Genomic DNA, 23,396 nt, shown 5'->3' on the forward strand with positions numbered 1-23,396 from the left:
CTCCGAAGCAGGTGAATGCCTGACTGTAAACTGTACAGTTTCAAGGTTTTCACTTAAGACATTTATACCCTTGATGGTTCTCTAAAGTATTATAGCCGTGGACCAACTGGCTGGTGGGAAATCAACCATGCTGAAAGTATATGTTACTGTGAGGGTGTGAGTCCCCATGAATGCCAGGGATCTTAAAGCGACTCTGTACCCACAATCTGACCCCCCAAACCCCTTGTACCTTCGGATAGCTGCTTTTAATCCAAGATCTGTCCTGGGGTCCGTTCGGCAGGTGATGCAGTTATTGTTTTAAAAACAACGTTTAATCCTACAGCGATGTGTCTAACATTTGTATATGCATTAGGCTGGCACCACCTCTCCGTCCTTCCTCCCCACCCTCCTCATTAGGAATGCTCCAGGAACATTTACTGCAGTTTCAGCTTTGCACAGGTGTATTAACGATCCAGCCCATGTTCATTATGCACAAAGCTGGGGAATAGGAAGCAATCTGCCTGGAACATTCCTAATGATGAGGAGGGTGGGGAGGAGGGAAGGAGAGGTTGTGCCAGCCTAATGCATATACAAATGTAAGCCCCGGCCAAAGACACAGGGTTGCCGGATTAAAAGTTCTTTTTATGACAATAACTTCATCACCTGCGGAACGGATTCCAGGACAGATCTTGTATTAAAAGCAGCTATCTGATGGTACAAGTGGTTTGGTGGGGACAGATTGTGGGTACAGAGTCACTTTAAAGGCATCTTTGGTGGGAGCCCTGTTTTAGTGTACAATGGTAGACGCTCTTCTCTAGATCATGGGAATGGGTGGGGCGTCTCTGGAATGGATCAGTGGTCAAGAAATCAAACATTTATTTATTTATTTAAACATTTATTGTCAGAGACATAACTTGTTAAATGTGCAGCATGGATCCCCAATCTTTGCCTACCATTGCAGTTCTGTTTTTTGTTATGTGGCAAAGTGGATTCTGGATCCCTTTAAGAACACAGGTGCGCTGCTCCTTCTGCACATCCTATAGTTACCTGCCTGCTAATAATTACAGGTTCTTCATGTAGGAAATATCCTGTGTTGTGTTTACAAGGTATACATGGACAAATATAGATATTCAAATATATTTAGAAAAAAAAAAAAAATCTCTTTACCACTCCTCTTAGTAGGATTTCCTAATCACTGGTGTTAATGTCAGTGGTGACTATATTTGCCCTTGAATAAACTTTTCTATATAAGTTGACCATAGCATAAGCATGATGGAAGCGCATAGGATGTTAGGAAGTTGTACACTGCTTTTTGCTGGAATTCTGCACATCTTTGTTTCCTCCAAGGTTCTATGGTTATAGGTGACACTTATGTTTTCACCATGACATATACTGGGATGGGCGCAGCCATGGAAGATTTCTCTGCTTGTAAAAGCCCCTGTGGATAAAATATAATAATAATAATTATAGCTAGTATGAGAGAGTTTTACATTTTGTTCACATCCATACAGCGGTGTAGAGTATAGGTTATATAGAGGCTGTAGTTGTATCTGGAGTCTTGTGTCTGACAAGGACTTGTTGCCCATTGGCCACATAAAAAGACTCCAGTATTATACAGTAAATGGCACATGGTAAGTGGAGGCCCAGATTCAGGGCTGGTGTCAGTACAGGGCTTACCCGGGCAAGTGCCGGGGCCCCAGAGCCTCGCAAGGCCAAGAGCGGGAGAGGAGCCTGGTGTTCTGATGTTCAGCCTGCTCACTGTAGTGCAGTATGAGCGGGCCGAACATCAGAAAACAGAGAAAGAGCAGGACCTGTGAGCATCCTGCAAAGAGAGAGGGATGAAGGACCTGATCACATGACCGACAATACTTCAATACTACAGCCGGGCAGAGAGGAAGAGGGAGAATAGAGAGCTGTAAGTGCTGTGTGTGTGTGTGTCAGTCAGTAATGTGTCAGTCAGTCCTTAATGTGTGTCAGTCAGTCATGCATAGCTCCCAACTGTCCCGGATCCCGCGGGACAGTCCCGATTTCGGGGTGCTGTCCCGATATCCCGGAACGGCACCCACTGTCCTGCATTATATTGTGGGTAAAAGAAAAATGACAAACCAGTAACTCACATGTAAGCCGATCCCAGCAGCTCCTCTCCCAGCAGAGGGGCACTCCTGTCATCCTCCGGCGTAGGCAGCAGGGTATAGAGATACTGACTGTGCCTGGTGTCCCTGCAGCCTCTATAATTCATGATAGTGGCTGCAGGACACATCCGGCTCAGTCAGTGGGACCAGCTGAAAGGTGAGTTACTGGTTAGTTGTGTTTCTGGTGGGACCACACTATATTTGGGGATTGGCTACTAAATGACTACTATATGGCTACTATATTAGGAGGATTGGATACTATGTTGGGCACTATAATGGGGAATTGGATACTATGTGGGGCACTATAATGGGGGATTGGATACTATGTGGGGCACTTTAATGGGGGATTGGATACTATGTGGGGCACTATTGTGGGGGTTGTATACTATATGGGGTACAATTCAGTCAGCAGCATGTGGAGCTACCCTGGAGATGTGGCTATGGAGGGTCGCTAAGGGGGTGTGGCTATGAAGGGTTGCTATTGGGGCGTGGTTATGGGGACCGCGGCACATGTGTCCCCTCTTTGTTCTTAGCAAAAGTTGGGAGGTATGAGTAATGTGTGTCTGTCAGTCAGTAAGTGTGTGTGTCAGTCAGTAATGTGTATGTCATTTAGTTTCTGTGTCAGCAATGTGCGCTTGTGTATGTTAGTATGAAATGTGCTCTTGTGTATGATTGTGCATAGTGGATGGATGGATGAGGGGCCCACTGAGGCTCTGTCACCCAAATCCCTCCGATTTGACACTGAAGCGAGAAAGGAAGGGAGTCATCTATAATAAACATAGCTACTGAAGAACCTAAAAATTAAAACTGGAATCTGATCACGATGGACAGATTATTTTCAGTCCAACTTAATATAGCCTTCATCTTAAGGACAAATTCCACAGAACGATTATCCGATTTGGCCGTTTACTGGTCGTTTCAGTCAATAATTATCTGGTGTAACAGGACATGCACAATGTCTCCTGTTCGTAGTTTTTCAACATGTTGAAACACCATTATCGTATCAGTGACGGTCTGATGGCGTCGCCCCGTGGTACAGGAGTGGCAGCAGCACACCACCACTGACTTCAATGGGCAGGCTGAACCATCTAAGGATCATATGGACACTCCCCCTCCCCCTCCTGCTGCACCCTGATCACTGTCTTACATGCAGCGAGCAGGAAACGGTCGGCGCTCACTTCCCCCTCAATATTGTGCTGTGTAATGCGGAGCTGTCAAACTATTTGGGTTCGGCAATGTTCTCCGAACATGACCCTAGGGCTTTCCAGGATTCCAACTTCTGCAGCTGCGGGGAACCAAATGCCAAGCATCGAGAATCGGAGAACCTTGCTGAACCCGAACAGTTTCACAGGTCCATTTAACAGTACACGAAACGATTATCTGCCAAATTAGGCAGATATCGCCCCGTGTAATGAAGACAACAATCAGATGAGGAGCAAAAAGTTGTTTGCTCATCTGCTGATCATTGTCTTTCATTATGTTTAAAAATTATTGTCTGCGAATTGCTCCATGTAAAAGCTGATGTGTGGCCATGGCTGATCAAAGGAGGTACTCCGGCGTGGGTATATAGAAAATAGTAAAGATGTTATCCTTACCTCATCATGCTCCTGTGTCCTACTGCCTTGTCTCTAGGTACCCCGCTGTCCACAGCTATCGCACCAGGCTGTCACAGCAGAAATTGTCTCATCTGCGACGATGGCTATTGCTGTGGTCAACGGGTACTCAAAGACAAGGCAGGAAGACACAGGGGGACTGTGGAAAGGTAAGCATAACAATATTATTATTTTCTAAAGGCTGGTGCTGGAATACTTCTTTAAAGCAAGGGCTGTGCAGATATCGCTAGCGATGTCCGTGCAGCCCTGTCTGCATGATTATTGAGCATCTAATAGACTCGGTAAGCGATCGCCGTTCTAGCAGCTTGGTGCTTGCTTACCCCTCAGGTTGAATCGTCTAATACTGCCCTTATTTGCCAATCATTCAGGATTCGATTTCTCTCAGAAAAATAGAAAACCTTTAAGAAGGATGGAAACACTTTCATTTTTTGATAATATGAATTTTTAACTTTTTTTTAATTTTATGAAATTTTAGTTAAAATGACTAGGCAAAATATTCCCACCCTCCAACGCTCCAATCCCACAGAAAAAAATATATATAAGTCATATGTCTATTACCTTCTATTAGTTTTTTTGTGTAAGAAATACACTGCGTTGCAATCCCGGTACAAGCGACACGATCTCTACCAGTGCAGCTACCGTGGTCTTTTATATAACAGGATTCACAAATGTGTCCATTGGTTTCACTGCTTGCTGGGGGCACTAGAAAAAAAACACATACAAATCATTATAAAGGCTATTAAAGAGATTATCTGATCTGTGCTTACTCCTTCCATAGGACATATTAGGGTATAAGGAGATGTATGTGCAAGCAGGGCCGTAGCTGGGGGGGGGGGGCAGGGAGGGCAGCTGCCCCGTGCGCCGAGACCGGGGGGGGGGGGGGGTACGCCATCACAGGGAGCGATGACAGTGGATGAGGCAGCCTGGAAGCATCCTGCTCTCTGTCAGTGTGGGGAGGCAGGGGATGATTTTTACTTCATCAAAAGAGCTATTTCACATACTGTCCTGTCTCCTGTTTAGCTATAATTTGTGCAAAATCGCGGCGTTTTTACTGCGATTTTTAGCAAATTAGAGACAGTACAGTAAAGAGATGGTGAAGGACCTTGACATATGACTATGATGTCACTGCAGGTCCTGTATGTACACTGCACTATGGAGGAGGAACAAAGAAGATACAGGTGTGTGGGAAGGGGAGGACAATCAGGGGTGCACAGTCTGGGGAGGGGGACAGGGGGGTACAGGGTGACACTTGTCTGGGATGGGGGGGCACACAAGAGAGTTGGGGTGCAATGTCTATTTAGGGGTCTGGCTGTACATTATTCCATACTTAACCCCTTAATAACTGCCCTATCCAAATATATATCACATTTATATAAACCTTACCTACTATCTGCAGGGGTAGGGAACCTTGGCTCTCCAGCTGTTGCAGAACTACAACTCCCATCATGTCTGGACAGCCAAAGTTTTAGCTTTGACTGTCTATGTATGATGGGAGTTGTAGTTTTGCAACAGCTGGTGAGGCAAGGTTCCCTACGCCAATCTATAAAGCAGCTGTACCTGTCATTTTTCTAAATTATTTCTATTTTGAATTTGGTGATGGAATACCTTACTGGAGGTGTTACTGCTGTTGTCTCCGCTGCTGAGGGGAGTTGATCGAACTTTGGGAAATCCTAGGTTCTATAGAACACTCATGAACCTGCCGCATTAGATTGGTGATGCCTTCCCGGTCCGTGGGGAAGGAGGAGTACCGCCTGGAATTCCGGGATTCAGCCTTTGTAATAGCTGGGTACTCTCCTCCTTACCCATGGACCGGGAAGGCATCAGCAATCTCATGCGGCAGGTTTGTGAATGTTCGAGTTCAATCGAAACTAGGATTTCCCGAAGTTTGATCAACTCTACTGCTGAGCGTACCTGTGCATTAGGAGACGGCACCATAGAATCACATTACACTGGGTGTCACACTGGAGATAGATCAGGAAGCTTTGCCTCCTAATTCACAGGTACAGACAGCAGGGAGCGGAGTCAACAGCGCCTACTCAGGTACAGACAGCAGGGAGCGGACACAACAGCACCTCCACAGGTACAGACAGCAGGGAGCGGAGACAACGTCGCCTCCTAATTCACAGGTACAGACAGCAGGGAGCGGAGACAACGGCGCCTCCTCAGGTACAGACAGCAGGGAGGGGAGACAATGCCGCCTCCTAATTCACAGGTACAGACAGCAGGGAGTGGAGACAACGGCGCCTCCTCAGGTACAGACAGCAGGGAGCGGAGACAACGGCGCCTCCTCAGGTACAGACAGCAGGGAGGGGAGACAATGCTGCCTCCTAATTCACAGGTACAGACAGCAGGGAACGGCGCCTCCTCAGGTACAGACAGCAGGGAGTGGAGACATCGGCGCCTACGTTGAGGTACTTAGGGACCAAATTTTAAATGGGAACATTCCAGGTACACAGTAAATATGACATTATGTATCCCATTTTGTGAACACCACACTAGTGCTGCCGGTAGAGATGACCGAATCGCTCATCTAAACTATCGCTCACCTAAACTTCATAAAAAAATATATATATACATGGGAATGGGTTTAGTACTTTGGCATATCACCATGTGGCAGGTTAGGGGGTCCTTGGGGCTGGTGCAAAAAGTGATGGAAGGGGTGCACAAGGAGAGATGACCCCCCCCCCCCTTAATTAATGGTTCATCCGGTGAAGATGGGTTATTATGGGGTGTCCCGGGGAGTGATTCTGTAATATGGGCTCCTAAGGGCCCTAATAAACGGAATGAAAATCAGCCAAATCGGCCCTATCCGGCTGATTTATCGCTCCGTGTAATAAACACAACGATCAGCCGATGACAACGATCATCGGCTGATCATTAATATAGGTTTGAACGTATAATTGTTGGGTGCCGATTTCCAAACTGTATACATTACCTATCCATGCTTCAGGGCTCATGCACTCTGCTTCTCCCCGGGTCCCTCGCGCTCCAGCTTCAGAGCGGCCTGTCTGAGCTGACAGGCTGCTCAGCCAATCACAGGCTGGGACCGCCGTGGCCAGTGATTGGCTGGGCGGCCTATCAGCTGAGACAGGGGATGAATAGGTATACAGTTTAAGCAAGGGCTGCAAGGACTTCGGTAACTATGTCCGTGCAGCCCTTACTAAACGATTATCAAGCCGTGTAATAGCCCCAATAAACAAGCCCCGATCTAGCATATTGGCGCTCGTTTACAGTTATTATCGGGCCCCCATCGGCCCGTGTAATAGGACCCTAACTGGGTGGTGTCCTGGGAAGTGGTTCTGTATTACAGGCTCCTGACTGGGTGGTTAAAATGTCACTGTGGTTACAACTTTCAAAATCTAAATCAACAGTAGATGTGATATAAAGCAAGTTTGCAACTTACAGTCATTTTTGATTTTTTTAATTACCATAGAAAACACAGCACTTTCTGTTTTCTGACTCTTTTTATCTAAAAAAACAGGAAACAGTCAGAAAACAGGAAGTTGAGTGTTTCCCAGGCCATCTGAGCGCTCACAGAGAGAAGGCAGTCATGTGATTGATGGACACATTGAGCCGTGCCTCTTTGTACTGGCCGGAATTCCTGTTTAGTTTTTTTTTTTTAGCCAGGACAAGTCCAAAAATCTGCCTTCAGGAGACTGGACCTGGATTTCTGGTAAGTACAGCTTTGTTTTACAGAATGATACCAACAAAAAAAATTGGATATGTCTTGCAAACTTGCTTTATATCACATCTACTATTGATTTAGAAAGTTATAACGACAGTGAAACTTTAAGTATTACTGGTAATTGCCCGTCTATTTAACGTTATGGGGGGCTCCTGAGCCAGTAGCTAGCAGCTGGGGACAAAAAACAAATAATTGGTGGGGCAACTTTTTGGTGACTGGATGTTTTTAGCCTCAAGGACCCCCTTCCGTATAGTCTTTTACTAGTTAGTATGGCAGTCTTCAGTCACTTATATGCCGTCCTTGAGCAGTTCTCTATACAATGCATATGCAGCTCACACTGTAATAGAGAACTACAGGATGTGAAAAGGGTGTTTCCTTTATTCATGTGGTGACTGGAGGGCATGGCCTGTCTGTATCCAGATGAGTTGGCCTCTTACATTGCTTATTACTATAGTATGGGGGAGTGTAACTAACTTTATAGGACCCCATAACAAGCAGGGGCCCCTACTATCTGGTGCATAGTAAATTGAATTGCGCTAATGCAGCTAAAAGAGTTACTGTTTATTTAAGTAGCGATGAATCATTGTAATAACACCCGCACTTTATTATATCCCATATGGGTACTTGAAGTTACTGAAAAATAAATTGGGTGCCTGGGGTCATCACTGTAGGTGCTTTCTTGGTGTGGCCCCTGGTGTGGAAACGTAAACATCCCTGTATGATTACCACTCTAGTTGAAGCAAACCATCTACTTTACCTGATGCTATTATGGTACAGTCCTTGGGGTCATGGAGATTACATTTGAAATGCCTGCACAAAACTAAATATAGAGTCCCCCAGCCCTTCCGACTGGAGAAAGTAAAGAAAAAAGAAAGTAAAGGGGTAGGCATGTCTGGTGATGAGCAGGGTAGTTTCAAGGACCTATTTTATTGGATATGAATTATTTGTGGAGGAAATATATCTGTTTATTATATTAATGACTTTGCATTTTTCCAGGGATGCTTTAAGATAATACTAGGAAGCTAACACCTGGAGCCATGGAGTGAGGAGCTGTATATAATGTAGTGCAATATATTCAATCTGGATGCCCTTGGGTCAGGCATGTGTGGCTAAGGGTAGAAGGATATCCGGTGCACTGATCATGAGTGATGGAGCGACGCAGTGTCGGACTGGGGCACCTTGGGCCCACCAGGGAATATTTTATTCTAGGGGCCCACCCTACATACACCAGATATACCCAGCCCAAACCTTTCACATTACTATAGCGACTTTGCACAGTGCTGTGTATGTGACCGCCAATGCTCGCTCACTGTTAGTAACTGGTCAGACACTCTATGCCAAGGATGTGGAACCTTTGGCCTTTCAGCTGTTGCAAAACTACAATTCCCATCATGCCTGGACAGCCGAAGGATGTTAAATGGTGGTGACCAGGTTGAGCCTTGAAAGTGGTCTGCCTTAAGGATGTCAGAATGGTAACGTCATTCAGGGGCGGGCACGGTGGTTAAGCACAGGAATATGGATCTTCAGTAGGGTCATTGGGGCCCTTAAAGTAGACTGGCTCTGCTAGAATGGCAAGCCAGAACGTGCCCCCCCCCCCTTTATTGCTGTCTGTCCGAGTGCTGTATGGTAGACAGCTGGGGATCTCACAGTATCTGTGAATCCCAGTGACCTAGCACCTCACCTGATTGTTTTAGTCCTGTGATTTAAATAAAGCTGTGGCCATCTTAACACCAAAAAGTGTGTTTTGAGCCTTCATTTTATAGTTTATATTTATTATTGTTGGAGTGTTTTTATGGAAAAGTGAGGGTCCATACCCAGTGGTGTAGCTACCATGAAGGCAGGGAAGGCAGTTGCTATGGGGCCCCGCACTACAGGGGGCCCGCCTGGCCCGTCTCCCCTGTCTTCAAGGTAGCTACGCTACTGATAGTAAAGCACCCTGCCAGAGACGCAGAAGGGAGCATCTGCAATCCCCTCTGAAACACCTCCGCACCTCCCCCTGACACAGGCTCAGAGCGTCCTGCACCAGTGTCCCCCTCTCTACAAGCAGTGGCGGTCTTTGGCACCAAGCACCCCAAGCGATCGCTTGGGGCCCCCAACATCCAGGGGGGCCCCCACGCCCCGCTCTTGTGCTCAAGACCGCTGGACAGGGCCGCTGCCCCGCTCGCTGCTGCCATCTGAACTGTAACTATGAGCACCCGTAATGAGCGCTCATAGTTACATGCAGCAGCACTGACAGGGCGGGAGACATTGGCTCCCTTCCTGTCAGTCACTCTTGTGGCCGCAGGAAGGGTTTTCCCTGCGGTCACAAGTGGCAGTTTTGTCCTTGTGGTGCCAGCGCTCCAGTGACATCACTGGAGCATCGGCGCCAAGACAAGGGGAGTGCGGCCTCCAAGGGGAGCACACAGGGGGGATATAGACTACTGGGGCTTCACAGAGGGGTCTATATACTAGTGGGGGCAGCACACGGGGGTCTATATACTACTTGGGGCAGCAGAATGGGGTCTATATACAACTTGAAGAGCACACAGGAGGTCTATATCCAAGTGGGGGAGCACACAGGGGGGCTATATACTACTGGGGGAGCACACAGGGGTCTATATACTACTGTTGGGGCACACAGGGGGTCTATATACTACTGGGGGAAAATACAGGGGGTCTATATACTACTTGTGAGGCACACAGGTGGTCTATATATAACTGGGGGAGCAAACCGGGGTCTGTATACTACTGGGGCAGCGCACAAGGGGTCTTTATAATACTGGTAGGGCACACAGGGGGTCTATATACTACTGGGGGAACCACACAGGGGGTTTATATACTACTGGAGGAGTACACAGGGGTCTATATCCAAGTGGGGGAGCACACAGGAGGTCTATATCCAAGTGGGGGAGAACACAGGGGGGCTAAATACCCCTGAGGGAGCGCACAGGGGGCCTATATACTAGTGGGGGAGCACACAGGGGGTATATACAACTGGGGACAGCACACAGGGGGTCTATATACAACTGGGGCAGCACACAGGAGGTCTATATACTTCTGGGGGAGCACACGGGGGGCTAAATACTACTGGGGGAAACAAACAAGGGGTATATACTACTGGGGGCAGGACACAAGGGGTATATACTATTGGGGGCAGCACACAAGGAGTATATATTACTGGCAGTAGCGCACAAGGGGTATATACTACTGGGGGCAACACACAGCGGTCTATTGTTTTGAAACGCGTGTCGAGGGGGGGGGCCCCAGACATAACGTCGCTTGGGGCCCCAGAAATGCCAAGACCACCCCTGTCTACAAGTGGAACAGTCCCGGGACGTTCCGCTAAGCCCCGCCTCCATCACAGCAAGCTCCGTCCCCCAGCGCCTACCACGGGTGGGATATTTGCTCATGGCAGAGTGCACATGGCCTGAGGAGGAGACACAGCAGGAGGATGGTAACTATCACTGCCAGCTGGAAGACACCAGCTTCCCTGGCATCCTGTATAATGGGGGTCACTCAGGCTCAGCTTCCCTGGCATCCTGTATAATGGGGGTCACTCAGGCTCAGCTTCCCTGGCATTCTGTATAATGGGGGTCACTCAGGCTCAGCTTCCCTGGCATCCTGTATAATGGGGGTCACTCAGGCTCAGCTTCCCTGGCATCCTGTATAATGGGGGTCACTCAGCTTTCCTGGCATCCTGTATAATGGGGGTCACTCAGCTTTCCTGGCATCCTGTATAATGGGGGTCACTCAGCTTTCCTGGCATCCTGTATAATGGGGTCAGTCAGTCTCCCTGGTATCCTGTATAATGGGGGTCACTCAGGCTCAGCTTCCCTGGCATCCTGTATAATGGGGGTCACTCAGGCTCAGCTTCCCTGGCATCCTGTATAATGGGGGTCACTCAGGCTCAGCTTCCCTGGCATCCTGTATAATGGGGGTCACTCAGGCTCAGCTTCCCTGGCATCCTGTATAATGGGGGTCACTCAGCTTTCCTGGCATCCTGTATAATGGGGGTCACTCAGCTTTCCTGGCATCCTGTATAATGAGGTCAGTCAGTCTCCCTGGTATCCTGTATAATGGGGTCAGTCATTCTCCCTGGTATCCTGTATAATGGGGTCAGCCAGCCTCCCTGGTATCCTGTATAATGGGGTCAGTCAGCTTCCCTGGTATCTTGTATAATGGGGTCACCCAGCTTCCCTGGCATCCTGTATAATGGGGGTCACTTAGCCTCCCTGGCATCTTGTATAAGGGGGTCACTCAGCTTTCCCTGCATCCTGTATAATGGGGTCAGACAGCCTCCCTGGTATCTTGTATAATGGGGTTATCCTGCTTTCCTGGCATTCTGTATAATGGGGTCACTCAGCTTCCCTAGCATCCTGTATAATTGGGTCACCAGCTTCCCTAGCATCCTGTATAATGGGGTCACTCAGCTTCCCTGGCATCCTGTATAATGGGGTCACCAGCTTCCCTAGCATCCTGTATAATGGGGTCACTCAGCTTCCCTAGTATCCTGTATAATGGGGTCACCAGCTTCCCTAGCATCCTGTATAATGGGGTCACTCAGCTTCCCTAGCATCCTGTATAATGGGGTCACTCAGCTTTCCTAGCATCCTGTATAATGGGGTCACTTAGCTTTCCCTGCATCCTGTATAATGGGGTTAGACAGCTTCCCTGGCATTCTGTATAATGGGGTTACCCAGCTTCCCTGGCATCCTGTATAATGGGGTCACCAGCTTCCCTGGCATCCTGTATAATGGGGTCACTCAGCTTCCCTGGCATCCTGTATAATGCGGTCACTCAGCTTCCTAGGTATCATGTATAATGGGGTCACTCAGCCTCCCTGGCATCCTGTATAATGGGGTCACCAGCCTCCCTGGCATCCTGTATAATGGGGTCACTCAGCTTCCCTGCATCCTTTATAATGGGGTCACTCAGCCTCGCTGGCATCCTGTATAATGGGGGTCACTCAGCTTCCCTGCATCCTGTATAATGGGGTCATTCAGCCTCCCTAGCATCCTGTATAATGGGGTCATCCCGCTTCCCTAGCATCTTGTATAGTAGTCAGTATAATGGAGGTCACCCCCCTGGACTCAGAGCTGCCCCAACCAGCAGGGACTCCAAACGGCCTGCTACCACTCACCCCCCTACCACCACCCCAGGGCACAGCGTCTCAGAGTTGCCGAAGGCAGGGGGACAGCTCCATATCGCCGGTACAGGTAATATGTTGGGGGGTCCCATACACTTTTTTGCTATGGGGCCCCATGAATCCTAGTTACGCCCCTGTCCATACCATATCCAAAAGTCAAGGCCCTGGCAAGTGGAACTGGGTCTGAGACACCCCAGGAGACAGAGCTTAGGAAACATCCTGCCCTTGCCATGGACTACTGTCTCTGGGATTGGCTAATGTTTGCTGTGGAGCTGGAACCAGTAAACAATCCCAGCCTGTCTGGTATTCACCTGCCCACTAGGTGTTACAGGGAGCTGAGACCTTCCTCCAATCCAGTTGGGATTAACACTCTGAAGAGCTTGGGTTCCTATTGGACCACCTTGTGTGTGGTTGACACTAGTCATACCTTGAAAAGGGCCAGAATTTTTAGCACACTCTGATATATTGGTGTTTTTCTTTCTTTTTTTTTCTTTATATCTTTGTTTTTTAGAAGAGGGATAGTGCCACTACTGGTGTCTCAATGGATGGGACAGGCAATGGATGTAACCTAATGGGGGGTTGGTCCCTGTGGGAATGGAAAGGGTTGACTACTTTATTGGACAAAGGATGGAAGGTACAGAGGTTTCATGTGGTTTACAGTAAGGTACAGAGTTACATGAACCAACTATCCGGTATACCGACTACGCAGGAATTCCACAAAGAAAGCACATTGGGTCACTCTCACCCACAGCACCCAGGAGACACTCCCATCAATGTCTACAGCATCTTTGACCCAATCACTGTCACAGGTAAGGACAGGTTGCTGGCATTGGGAGGAACTAGGTGAGAATGCCATAGCAGGACAGGCTGGGAAAACTTATTCTAAAAGTACAGCGTGTGCACAAGATATATTATGACCTGTTTTAATTAAATCAGCCATTTTTTTTAATTAGTTATATTAAAGGACAACTCCCGCGGGACCCCCCCCAAAAAAAAACACAGACACACACAGACACCATACTCACCATCCCTCCGGTGACGATCGCCACTCCATTCGCCCGCCGTCCGCCTCACCGTCGCCGCCGTCCAGCGATGTCTCTGATTTCCGGGTCCTGGGGATGGAAAAGGCTGCCAGTGCGCTTGCGCACCGGCAGCCTTTTCATTGGCTGGAGCGCATCACATGGCTTCCAGCAACCTCAGCCAATCAGGGCTGACGAAGCTGGAAGCCATGTGATGCGCTCCAGCCAATGAAAAGGCTGCTGGTGCGCATGTGCACCAGCAGCCTTTTCCGTCCCATTCACTCTCTATGAAGACGCCGAGGAGGAAGAAGACCCGGACCGCCCCACCGGCTCTGACGTCGTCGTCACCAGATGCCACCCGGGAGAAGAGGACCGTGACGATCGTAATAGGTAATGTGTATATTCTTTAACTTCCGGGCGGGGGTGGGGGGGTGGGGCGGGGTTCCGAAAGTGGGGGAAGGGGGCCAGACCGGGTATTTAACCACATTACAAAGTTATATAACTTTGTAATGTGTGTTAAATAAGCTAAAAAAAAATTTCGTGGGAGTTGTTCTTTAAGTGATTTTTTAAAAATCTTTGTAAGCACATTTAAATTCAATATTGGTTGGTATCATCCTTATTGTGGTGCTGCGTTCCCTCTCAGGAACATAGTTACATTCTCGGATCAGTGCAATCACAGCATCTACAGGGCAGAACAGAGCGATCACACAACCCTGATAGTGAGGCCTCAAGTGTCATAGGTATGGTGGCTGACCAGGCTCAGCCCTAAGGCAGAGCCTGATCAGATTTGCCTATGACAACCACAATACATGGCAAAAAATTCATGAAATGTGAGCATTTTTCACAAGCAAATTCTGCCCCCTACCGGCGCGCGCATCGCTGATAGCAGCCAAAATATTGCCCAAAATTCACCACTAACCTAAAGTACAATATATGTTTTAAAAAAACAAAATCGAATGGATATGTTATAACATCACAGAGCTATAACCACATAAAGCAAGACAGTTTAGATTTTAAAAAATTAGCTCTGGTCCTTAAGTCACTTTCTGGACTGGTCCTAAAGGCGTTAAAGCAGTTGAGGTTCTGTTTCTCAAAGTCATGAAGTTACATGATATTGGCTCCTGCTGCCACCACCAGGGGGAGCTTATTACAAGATTAGCTTGATCTGTATTAGTTATCGACTATCGGTTGACATTTTGGGGGCATCAGAACCAGTCTTACTCAAGAAACAATACTGTATTGGATCCAATACAACAACTGTGTGATCCAAAGCTTTGTATTTGCATTTAGGGTATTTGGAACTTTGTGCTATGAAAACAACTGGTGTCTGCACGGGGGGGGGTTGGGGGGAGGAAGTGAAAGTGCTACTTACAGGTTGGTGTTGGAGAGAAACAGTCATCAGCATAGCAGCAGGTGGTGTTCCTGGATATGCTGCCCTGAGTAGTGGTGATGGTTCCGGTGCTGTTACACTCCGATGAGAAACCACATCTTTTTAAGAGTTGTATATTTGTTTTTCCTCCTATTACAAAATAAATGACAATCAATAATTCAGATAATCTAACATAACTATTATAAAGATGAGCCCTTAAAGCGAATGTACCATCATGTGCCCGCCACCCCCCAGTTTGAATATTTTCCCTCCCCTTGGTGACGCAGCTCCATTAGAATCAATGGAGGCACATCACAGAGGTAAGGGGATATAGCCACAATGGGGGGCGGTGGGTCCACCCCCAGTGCATAGACCAGGGGCGGTGCATGGCAAAAGAACAGTGCAAAGCACGGGAACCTCGCGCCACGCTGGTGCCTAATATCGTACATTTGCTTTAAATCCTTGACACAAAATTACATTCCAGGAACGTCATGAAAAGCACTGCATTGCGACGCTCCCGTAACATCATGCTTTGCCTGCCTCCCCCCGCTGGCATTAGCTGCGACTGGGCGAAGGAAGGCGCCTGCTGAACATTGCGTCCGTTGGTTGGCATGACCACAGATGTCTATAGGGAGTACAGAGGGAGATCTGCTCCCTCCGTCCTCCTCGGAGCAATGCAAGTGATCACATGGCTCCAAGGTAGCCATAGCAACCCAGTTGCTGGCCTGTTGCTGGCTTTTGCAACTGATCAGGCTCATGCACTGAGGCAGGAGTCTAATCATATGAGCTGTCATTGAGGAACTGACAGCTCATACACTGTATATAGTGCAGGGACAAAAAAAAGTAAAAAACAGCAACAAACAAATACACATTAAATCTGCACCAGAGCTAATAATATAATGGCTAATAAATATGGGAAAACTTGAGATTTTTTAACCCTTAGGGGACACAGCCAGTTTCCATTTTTGCGATTTCGTTTTTTCCTCCTTGTGTATATAAGGCTATAGCGCGCGCATTTTTCCACCTAGAGACCCGGATGAGTCCTTATTTTTTGCACCACTAATTGTACTTTGCAATGGCAGATGTAATGTTTGCCTAAAATATGCTGTGAAACAAAAAAAAAATTATATGTGTTGTGGTGAAATGGAAAAAAAACAAAACATGCAATTTTTATATGGGGGGTGGGGGGGGGGTGGTGGTGTTGTTTTTACGCTGTTCGCCGTATGGTAAAACTTGTTATAAATTTTCCTCAATTTTCCTCATTACAACAATATGTAACTTGTATAACTTTTATTTTATTGGATGGCTTTAAAAAAGTTAAACCTTTTTAAAAAAAAAATATGTTCCTTGAAATTGCTCTATTACCACACTTATAACGCTTTTATCCTTTGGTCTATGGGGCTGTGTTATGTGTCATTTTTTGCGCCATGATGTGTTCTTTCTATCGGTACCTTGACTGCGCATATGCAACTTTTTGATCGCTTTTTATTACAATTTTTCTAAATTTGAAGGGACCAAAAATGCGCAATTTTGCATTTTGGAATTTTTTTTTACGCTTATGCCATTTACCATGAGAGATCAGGAATGTGATAATTTAATATATAGTTACATAGTTAATACGGTTGAAAAAAGACACATGTCCATCAAGTTCAACCAAGGAGGGGATGGATACAGGAGGGGATGGATAATAGTTCAGGGATAACGCATGTGGCGAAACCAAATATGTTTATTTATTTATTTTTATAAAATGGGGAATAGGATGATTCTGACTATTATTAGGGGAGGGGATTTTGTATTAATAAAAAACATTTATTTTTTTACACAAATACTAGAAGTCACCCTTGGGTTAGGGTTATTCCCCCTGGGGGACTTCTTGTACGACTGCTCTGATCTCTCATTGAGACCTATAGTATAGTATAGTTATACTGTATAGATCCATGAGATCTATGCTCTATTGCTTTTGGCTGCTGCAGCCAAAAGCAATAGAGTGCCGAGCCGGGATCAGCGCCATTATGGCGCAGACCCCGGCCGGGTGAGGATACAGGGATCGCTCCTCCGTGATCGCGTTGCAGGGGGGCAATCAGCCCACTAGACCACCAGGGAAGGGCTACAGCAAGTACTTAGATGCAGCTGTCAACTTTGACAGCAATAAATTGTGGAGTGTTTAGGTCAAGGCATGACTACAATCAACATTGCCAAGACACTTCATCATCGCACAATCAAGAAGTATGTAGCTGATTCACAGCACACACGTGTGCACGCGGATGAGGGGAAATTGCGGACTCTTTCCAACAGGCAATTAAGTCAGGGTAAAAGAGCAGATGCAAAAATGCCTTGTCATAGCAGCAGACAAGTTTTGAAGCTGCTGGTGCCTCCAACGTCCCCTGAACAACAAGATGCAGGGTCCTTCAGAGGTCTGCAGCTGTGCGTAAGCCATCCTGTCGACCTCCTTTATCCGCTGCACGCAAGCAGAAACGGCTCCAGTGGGTCAAACAATACATGAAAACTGTTTTGTTCACCGATGAGTGTCGTGCAACGCTCGGTGGTCCAGATGGATGGAGTGGAAGATGGCTGGTTGATGGACACCCCATGCAAACACGGCTACGGCGCCAACAAGGAGGTGGAGTAATGTTTTGAGCTGGAATCATGGGAGAGAGATTGTCGGACCCTTTAGGATCCCTGAAGGGGTAAAGATGAACTGGAGTTTCTCAAACAGCACTTCCTGCCATGGTTCAAGAAGAAGAACCGTGCATTGCGCAGCAAAATCATTTTCATGCATGATAATGCACTGCCTCATGCGGCAAATAACACATTTGCATCTCTGGCTGCTATGGGCATAAAAGGGGACAAACTTCAGAAATGACCATTTTTTCAAAAACCTTTCAATTATACTCGAATAGTTGATGACTGGAAAATGACAATGACTGCAATTCATATAGATAAGTTTGGAAAATACGTGAAAATATTATTTGCATTATAATTTGGAACACAGTGTATGTATGTATACTTGGTTAGAACAGTTTTATACCTACAGTATATACAAACTCTTAAATAAATATACTTACCATATGAAGTCTTTGAAACTGTGGTCACACAGGCGTCATATTTTGTTGAACACATCTCATACTGTTCACATAGGTGGTCAACAGATCCCTGACATTGCCAACATAATAAAGAGTTTACTGTAATAAATCAAATAAATGCGTATGTTACCACTAGAATACAGACAGTGTACGAGCATAATTCGTTCCAGGACCGTTCTTGTAATCCAAATCCTTTCTTAAGCTGCGTTCACACGTAACGCGTCCGCAGCGGGCTTCTCGCTGCTAATTCGCAGTGAGACCCGCTGCGGCTCCCTGCCCTGCTGCGAGTTTGTCCGTGGCCCGCCCTGTTAACCCCCTGGCCGCCGGAGCGTATGCATCACCTTCTCCACGCTCCGGCTTGCTTTGGGGCTTCTGGCACGTCCTGCTCGGCCAATCAGTGTGCTGCCCCGCCAGAGCGCCCTGATTGGCTGAGCAGGACGTGAAGACACCGGGAGCCCCGAAGCAAGTCGGAGCGGGGAGAAGGTGAAGTATAGGGGACTAAAGTTTCACAAAACTTGCACGTGACCTTGTTTCCTAATTCCCTAGTTCCTCCATCCTGCATAGGCTGTCTTACTTTTACTTATTTCACTTATTTCATCTCCCCCCACCGTGGATTCACAGTGGGGGGAGATGAAATGCAGCGACGGCACCGGCCCGTTAGTGACCGCCGGATTGCAGCTGATTCTCATTATCTCCGGTGCTTCACTCAGATGAGAGAAGGATCGCTATCCCTGCAGCGATCCCGTTCTCATCACAAAGCCCCGTCAGTAACAGGAACGTATATATACATTCCTACTGCACGGGGCATGTGCAATAGGAACGTATATATACAGATTGCTGACGTGAATGGGTTAATGGCGTTCATCGGGTGGTATATTTAATGTACAGGTTAATAGACGGGGTCATTACGGACGCGGCGATACCAAATATGTGTATCTTATTTATAGGGGGTCGTTTATAAAGGTAGGGTTGGTGAATGTGTATATTTATTTATTTATTTTAACTATTTATGTATTTATTTAATTAATTTGTAATTAATTGATTAATTAATTAATGTATTTGTGTGTGTTTTCTTCTTCTACTTTTGCAGATATATATATATATCATGAATTACAGCACATGATGTGTGCTGTAATGCATGATATAGTGAATGAGCTGTCAGCTTTACAGCTGACAGCTCATTCAAAGCTGAGTACCGGGAGGGAGCCAGAGCCGGATCCGGGCAGGGGTGAGCCAGGGGAGGGAGAGGGAGCTGGGGGGGACGGGGAACGGGGGAGCCGGAGCAGGAGCGAGGGGGGAGCACATGTGGATGAATGGGAAGCCGGATCGGGGGAGGTGGGGGCACAAGCGCACGGGGAGGGGGGCCGGATCGCATGGATGGAGAGGGGGGGAGGCTGATCTCATGGATGGAGAGGGGAGGGGGCCGGATCGCATGGGGAGGAGGGGGCGGATCGCAAGGGGAGGGAGCAGGATCGAGGCGGAGAGGGAGTTGGAGAGGGAGCAGGAGTGGGGCAGGGGGAGCAGCACGGGGTCAGAGAGGGAAGGATAGAGGCTGGGGGAGGACATCAGCAGAGGTGGCAGGAGGAGGCAATGTCCGTAGCCTCCTCATGCCGCCCTGATCAGCCGGAGGCATCAGATCTCCCCACAGACGCAGCGGTCGCAACGACCGCGGCGTCTATGGGGTTAACTGCCCGGGGGAGCACGGCTCCCCTCCGGGCAGTGGCAGCGGGAGGAGACTGTGTTACACAGCCTCCTCCCGCTGCCCGATCTCAGATAGGGAGAGCGGGGGGAGGCAGAAAAGGCATGACGTCCAGGGACGTCATGATGCGTTCTGGCACTGCTTTTCATGACGTCCCTGGACGTCATATTGGGGGAAGGGGTTAAGGTGCTGAATCAGGTAACAAGCTCTTGTAAATAACAGAAATTAGGCCTCCAGGTAGTTTAGGCATAAGTAGAATTTTGTTGACTCAAGATGGGGGGGGGGGGGGGGGAGCAATGCTTTGAAAATGCGCATTGCCTGCCTAATATGCAGGAGTTCTAAGAAATGAAGACTACAATGTGAGCTGTTAGCCAAGAGAGACTGATCGTCCTCCGGAAGCCTGCCCAAATCCTAGGCAATTCACGCACTGGGGCCAGAGGAGAGATCTTCAAAGGCAGGGACAAGGCCAGCAGATGCTTGCGTTAAAGGCTCTCCTAACTCAACTTCCAATTCTGTTGTACCCAGACTACACCCAGCCTTTCTGGTTGTATATCGACGCAAGCTATCAAGGCCTTGGGTGCTGTTCTCTCGCAAGTCCAAAAAAACAAAGAGCGAGTAATCGCTTATACCAGTAAAAGCCTTTGAGAGAGCAAGAAAAATGACCAGAACTAATGGTGCGTTTACACGTAACGATTATCGTACAAATTTGCGCGATAACGATCGAATTCAAACTATAATCGTACGTGTAAACGCAGCGAACGATCATACGACGAACGATACATTGCGCATTTTGATCTTTCAACATGTTATCAAATCGTCATTTGTCGTTCGCAAATTGTTCCGTGTGAACAGTCGTTCGCCGATTTAACCAATGTGTGAGATAGGCTTAAGCGTTCGCAAAACGATCGCACAACGAATTTTCCGTACGATATATTGTACCGTCTAAACGCTGCTCGTTATGGGAAAAAAAACGTTACTCCGACATCGTTAATCGTACAATCGGGCCAATTATCGTTACGTGTAAACGCAGCATAACACTTTCAAATTAGAACTCCTGGCCTAATTTTGTCTGGGCTGTTGTCTTTGTCTGGGCTGTTACAGAAAAATTTCAAGGATTACTTGGCGGCCTCCAGCTTCACTGTCTACACAGACAACAACCCTCTGACGCCATATCTGGGGAATTTCAACTTCACTATAAAGTACCACAGTGGAAAGTCCAATGTAAATGCTGATGCTAATGATGGTGAAGAACCATCTTGTGAAGACCAGTGGAAAGATGTGGAGATGCCACCCTTCTATGACCAGTTTGCTCACCAAGAGGTGATGGTGGTCAAGCAAGATAAAGATAGTGCCAAGACTGATCCTCGCCAAGACCTATCTGGATGAAAGCTACTCCAGGCGGAAAGCCGTGTCATTGGAGAACCCCAAGACTACCTGCTCACTGGCAAGGTACCCCTGAGGTTATGCAAAGATCACCCAGACATTGAGCTGCATCGACTCAAAGGCCAAAGGAAGCGCCTATTTCTTCAGAGGGGCCTTCTCCTTAGAAACTCCTTAGACCCTGTTACTGGAGAAAGAGTCCAGCTGATCCTCATCCCCAGGTGAGATGCCAAAATGATTCTGGATACCATGATCAATCCGGCCACTTCAGAGTCCACAAGACAAAAGCCACAATCTGAAGAAGATTTTACTGGGTCAGCATGAAAATGGACATTGAAGGATGGTGTCAGAATTGCAGATTGCAATCTCGCCAAACGAGAAAAATCCAAGGCTTGTGCAGCCCTGCATCCTATCAATAGCTCCAGACCAGGTGAACTTGTGGCCTTAGACCATGTTAAATTGGCCCCCACTAGATATGGCTACAGCTATGCCCTCACCATGATCAACCACTAAAGCAAGTGGGCAGTTGTAGTTCCTGTAAAAGACTTGACCGCCAAAACTACAACCATCATGCTGTATCAACACTACATCAAACACCATGGACTCAGGACCACAGCGTATCATCCACAAGGAAATGGACTGTGTGAACGTATGAATCAAGTGGTCATGAATATGCTGAGAACAGCAGCTGTCTCAAAACCAGGTGAATGGCCTGAACTACTGGGAGAACTGGTGGAAGTGTATAACAACACCTCTTATTGCTCTACTGGCTACACTCCATTTTACCTGATGTTCTGCGATAAGGCTAGCTACCTAAGGACAGGGCCTTAGGCATCCAAGTAGCAGATTCTCTTAACCTGCTATCTCAAACTGACTGGGTACAAGAACACAGCGAAGAATTCAAGAAGCCCAGGAAATAGTCAAGCATAAGACGAAAGAGGCTTATCATCGCCAAGAGGAAGACTATACCAGGTGTGCCAACGCCCAACCTCTTAAAATAGGTGACCGAATCTGGCTTAAAGATGGCCATCATTCAGGGAAACTTAATCCCCTGTGGAAAGAAGAGCCATAGATTGTTACATCCATGCCACATGCAGTTGCAGGCGTTTACCAAGTTCAAAAAGCTGCAACAGAGACTTCACTCCACCGCCATCTGCTACTGAAAACCCCAAGAGCAATCCCGTGCCAACTCGCCTGCCCTCAATAGGAGAAGTGCTCCTCAGTGCAGAACCTCTCTACCTGCCCTATGGCTCCACTGTCACTTCCAGTCATGCAGAGGTTCCCTATGGTCCACCAAGAAGTCCAGATCACTACATGTCTCACTACCAACTGGGGGACAACCGCACACCTGACTCTGAAACTCCCCTGAGAAGATCCACCAGGCCTAACAAAGGACTACCACCTGAGCGCTACCATGACCTGGTATTTGTCTAGTTTCCCCTCAATTTAGTCCCCTCGAACCTTAATTACCATTGATTGTATATTTGTTAGTGTAGTTAGTTTAGATAGTTAGGGATTCTACAAAAGCCATGGACTAATTTACTTTCACAACTGTATATATGTTGCTTTCCGAGACTTTTGATATCTTTACAAGGTATTACACTATGGACGATTTAATTATTGCCTTCTGTACTGTTGCCTTATTATAACCCATGCTGTGCCTTAAACTTTCTTTCAAACTTTCTTCCAGGTGTTACGCCGTGGATGGCTTTGTCTGAGTGGGGGAGTATGTGGTGTCCCACTATTAAGTGCCTTATGCACCTGTTGCAAAGTTTTCACTGCAGGTTAAAAGTGGTAATAAAGTATTCTATAGTTTTGCCACTAGATGTCTGTGTTTTATATTAGTATATGTTGCACAGCTGAAGTCATTACTGGGTTACTGTTGGGTTAATATTGTTGTACCATGTGGTTCATGCTAACCTATAGGAGGTGCTCTCTCTCTCTCTCAACCTATCCCTGCTCTCTACACACACTCACCCCCTGTAGGACGAGTTAGTTAACTCCGTGTGGGAGGAAGTAAGCAGTGCAGGCAACAAGTTCTTCCACAACGTCTACTGTTACTGTATTGCTACTGTATTGCTAAGCACTTTAAAGGGAGAGGAGTCCAGGAGTCCAAAAAAACCCTTTTTCACACAAAGAGCACGTCTAAAAAACGCAGGGCAGTATCCTGACCTGATACTATCCAAGCACAACTACAACTACCTCTCTTCTATTCTACTTCTCAAGCACCTCCTTAAGCACAAGTGCTCCTGAGCTCGCTTCATAATGCGGTACCCTGTCAGGGTGTACATGTGCTAAAGCTCAGCCTGCGG

General features: G+C 47.3%; 1 protein-coding gene across 4 annotated transcripts in view; it reads right to left on the reverse strand.

Annotated features, from left to right (window-relative positions):
• Nucleotides 1-921: 921 nt before the first annotated feature.
• The window catches only part of LOC138769653 (phospholipase A2 inhibitor and Ly6/PLAUR domain-containing protein-like), a 36,551-nt gene continuing 14,076 nt past the window's right edge, over nt 922-23,396 (reverse strand). For 3 of the 4 annotated variants that reach the window (XM_069948262.1, XM_069948261.1, XM_069948260.1), the window contains 4 exons: nt 17,988-18,104; nt 14,926-15,072; nt 4,283-4,426; nt 922-1,417 (listed from right to left, as the gene is read on the reverse strand). In XM_069948262.1, the coding sequence (XP_069804363.1) occupies nt 1,197-1,417; nt 4,283-4,426; nt 14,926-15,072; nt 17,988-18,104 (629 nt within the window). In that variant the 3' untranslated portion in view covers nt 922-1,196. Of the gene's footprint in view, nt 1,418-4,044; nt 4,123-4,282; nt 4,427-14,925; nt 15,073-17,987; nt 18,105-23,396 lie in introns of all 4 variants that reach the window. The other variant, XR_011359274.1, reaches the window with a different exon arrangement.

Source organism: Dendropsophus ebraccatus, chromosome 12, assembly GCF_027789765.1.
Source record: "Dendropsophus ebraccatus isolate aDenEbr1 chromosome 12, aDenEbr1.pat, whole genome shotgun sequence".
Taxonomy (NCBI): domain Eukaryota; kingdom Metazoa; phylum Chordata; class Amphibia; order Anura; family Hylidae; genus Dendropsophus; species Dendropsophus ebraccatus.